Source organism: Aplysia californica, unplaced genomic scaffold (assembly GCF_000002075.1).
Source record: "Aplysia californica isolate F4 #8 unplaced genomic scaffold, AplCal3.0 scaffold00399, whole genome shotgun sequence".
In the NCBI taxonomy this organism is placed as follows: domain Eukaryota; kingdom Metazoa; phylum Mollusca; class Gastropoda; order Aplysiida; family Aplysiidae; genus Aplysia; species Aplysia californica.
In genome coordinates, this window is record NW_004797669.1 from 642,297 (window position 1) to 644,445 (window position 2,149).

General features: G+C 46.1%; 1 protein-coding gene across 1 annotated transcript in view; it reads right to left on the reverse strand.

The window, feature by feature from the left end:
* Positions 1–6: 6 nt before the first annotated feature.
* LOC101860756 overlaps positions 7–2,149 on the reverse strand; it is a gene marked incomplete in the record, with an annotated part of 6,984 nt that continues 4,841 nt past the window's right edge. The window contains 2 exon segments of the mRNA XM_005103989.2: positions 7–357; positions 1,637–1,863. Of these exon segments, the coding sequence (XP_005104046.2) occupies positions 81–357; positions 1,637–1,863 (504 nt within the window).

Consider the following 2,149-nt stretch of genomic DNA (forward strand, 5'->3'; position numbering starts at 1 on the left):
GGGGGGGTTGTTATACAATAACGTTATCGCGAAATACTGGCGCGGAGATCTTGACTTCTTGACTGCTAAAAATGTGTTGGTCATGATATGACGCACATTTTTGAAGTCACATTCTGTTGTGAGTGGTAGGCGGGGCTTCTCTTTCTCCTCCCTCGCTTCGAACACTTCGCCCCGCCCATTTCAGACTGCGCCCCGCTGCGTGACGCTGAGGTGGGCGTGGCTTGTTGAGAATTTTTCCTCCGACGTTCTGTCACTTCCTTTTTGAGAAGGAGAAGAACCTCGGAGTGGTGGTAGCGGGCAGCGGCGTCTTCCAGGTTCATGGGAGTCATCGACTCGAACGAGTTATTTCTCACAGATCTGCGGAAAGCAAGGACATGTTTTTTACGCCCCCATTGACTTGGTTTATTTTTATTTTATTTATTTATTGTTTGTTTGAGTGAAGAGAAGCACATCGACACTACGGTCATTTAGTGCTGGGGAATAGTAAGATATACAGACTGAAACAACAGAGGAGAAGTAAAGAAGGACCGAACACCCAAGCCCCCCATCAACATTAGGTCTAAAAAGAATGTTGGTTGTTTTTTTTTAATGTAGGCTATTTCAGACAAGCAGATGGCTTCAACCCCACCTGTCAAGGTCAATCTGTACTGAGAGGGACACAACGTCGAAAAATCATTATCATTATGATAATTATTTTATCCCACCACGAAGTGTAACGGATAAACTCACTTGTGGCGAAGCGTAACCGATTAACTTCTTCATTTTCTTCTTCTACCCCGTGGTTGGGGCAACCGTGGGGGCACCACTGCATCTGACAACCAGCTCGCGCCATTTCTCTTTATCCTCTACTTTCGTCAGATTGTCTCCCATCATCTTCCCTGTCCACTCTGTGATGTTGTCCTCCCATCTCCTCCTCTGCCTTCCTCTCTTTCTCTTTCCTTTTACAGTTCCTTGAGGGATTGTTTTGGCAAGTCCTGTGGATCTCGCGACATGCCCTTACCATTTTAATTTCGTCCCTTCACTGTGGTCAGAAGATCCCCATGTTGCCCCACTGCGTTTGTGATTCTGTTCCGTACCTCAGCATTGGAAATGTGGTCTTTGTACGAGATGTCAAGGAGTCTGCTGTAACATATTATTATCTCTGTTGCCTGAATGCTTTTCTCTAATTCTGCTGTCAGTGTCCAAGACTCACAGGCGTATAAAAATATTGAGATGACCAGTGAGCGCATCAGTCTGATCTTCGAGTTGAGCGTGATGTTTATGACCTTCCAAATAGTCTTCAGATAAACTAGCCGACTGATAAACTCAACAATCGCGAAGTGTATCCAATAAACAAGCAGACTCATAAACTCGCCTATCGCGAAGTGTGTAAATAACCGATAAACTCACTTATCGCAAAGTGTGTAAGTAACCGAAAAGTGTAAGTAGCCGATAAACTCACCTATGCAGAAGTGCGCAATAAGTAACCGATAAACTCACCTATGCAGAAGTGTGCAATAAGTAACCGATAAACTCACTCATCACGAAGCGTATAGTAAGTAACCGATAATCTCACCCATCACGAAAAGTGTAAAATAAGTAACCGATAAACTCACCGATCAAAAGTGTGTAATAAATAACCGATAAACTCACTCACCTGTCACAGGTGTGGATGTCCGCCTCCTGGTGACACAGCAGTCCCCTTGCGCGGTCCGCGTCGCCAGCCAGCACGGCGTGAGCCAGCTCTATAGAGGCTTCGTGTTGGACCATCAGGTCGGCCGATAGGGCCGCCGTCTCTCCGGGGATCTGTCGTGTGTACTCTACCAGGCTCTGACCGCCGCGCGACACGTTTACGCGGCACCAGGAGCGGACCAGTTGTCTGACCTGAGGAGTGGGTGGTTAAGTTTTAGTTTTAGTAAGAGTTTTTGTTTAGTTTTACAAGAGGTTTTACGGCGCTCGCAACTGCATAAGGTCAATATGAGCGCCAAGGGTTGGATGTCAACAGAGAAGTCCTTACATGGAATCAGACTTGCTCTGCTCACCTCTCTAGCTTCAACAGCACAGAGTCTGCTTCGACTTTCAAGACACCTCGGAAATAGCGGGTCACAAGAGTGTGACAAACATACAAAAAATGTAGAGGATAAATGACGATAGTAATAGTAAGCGTTAG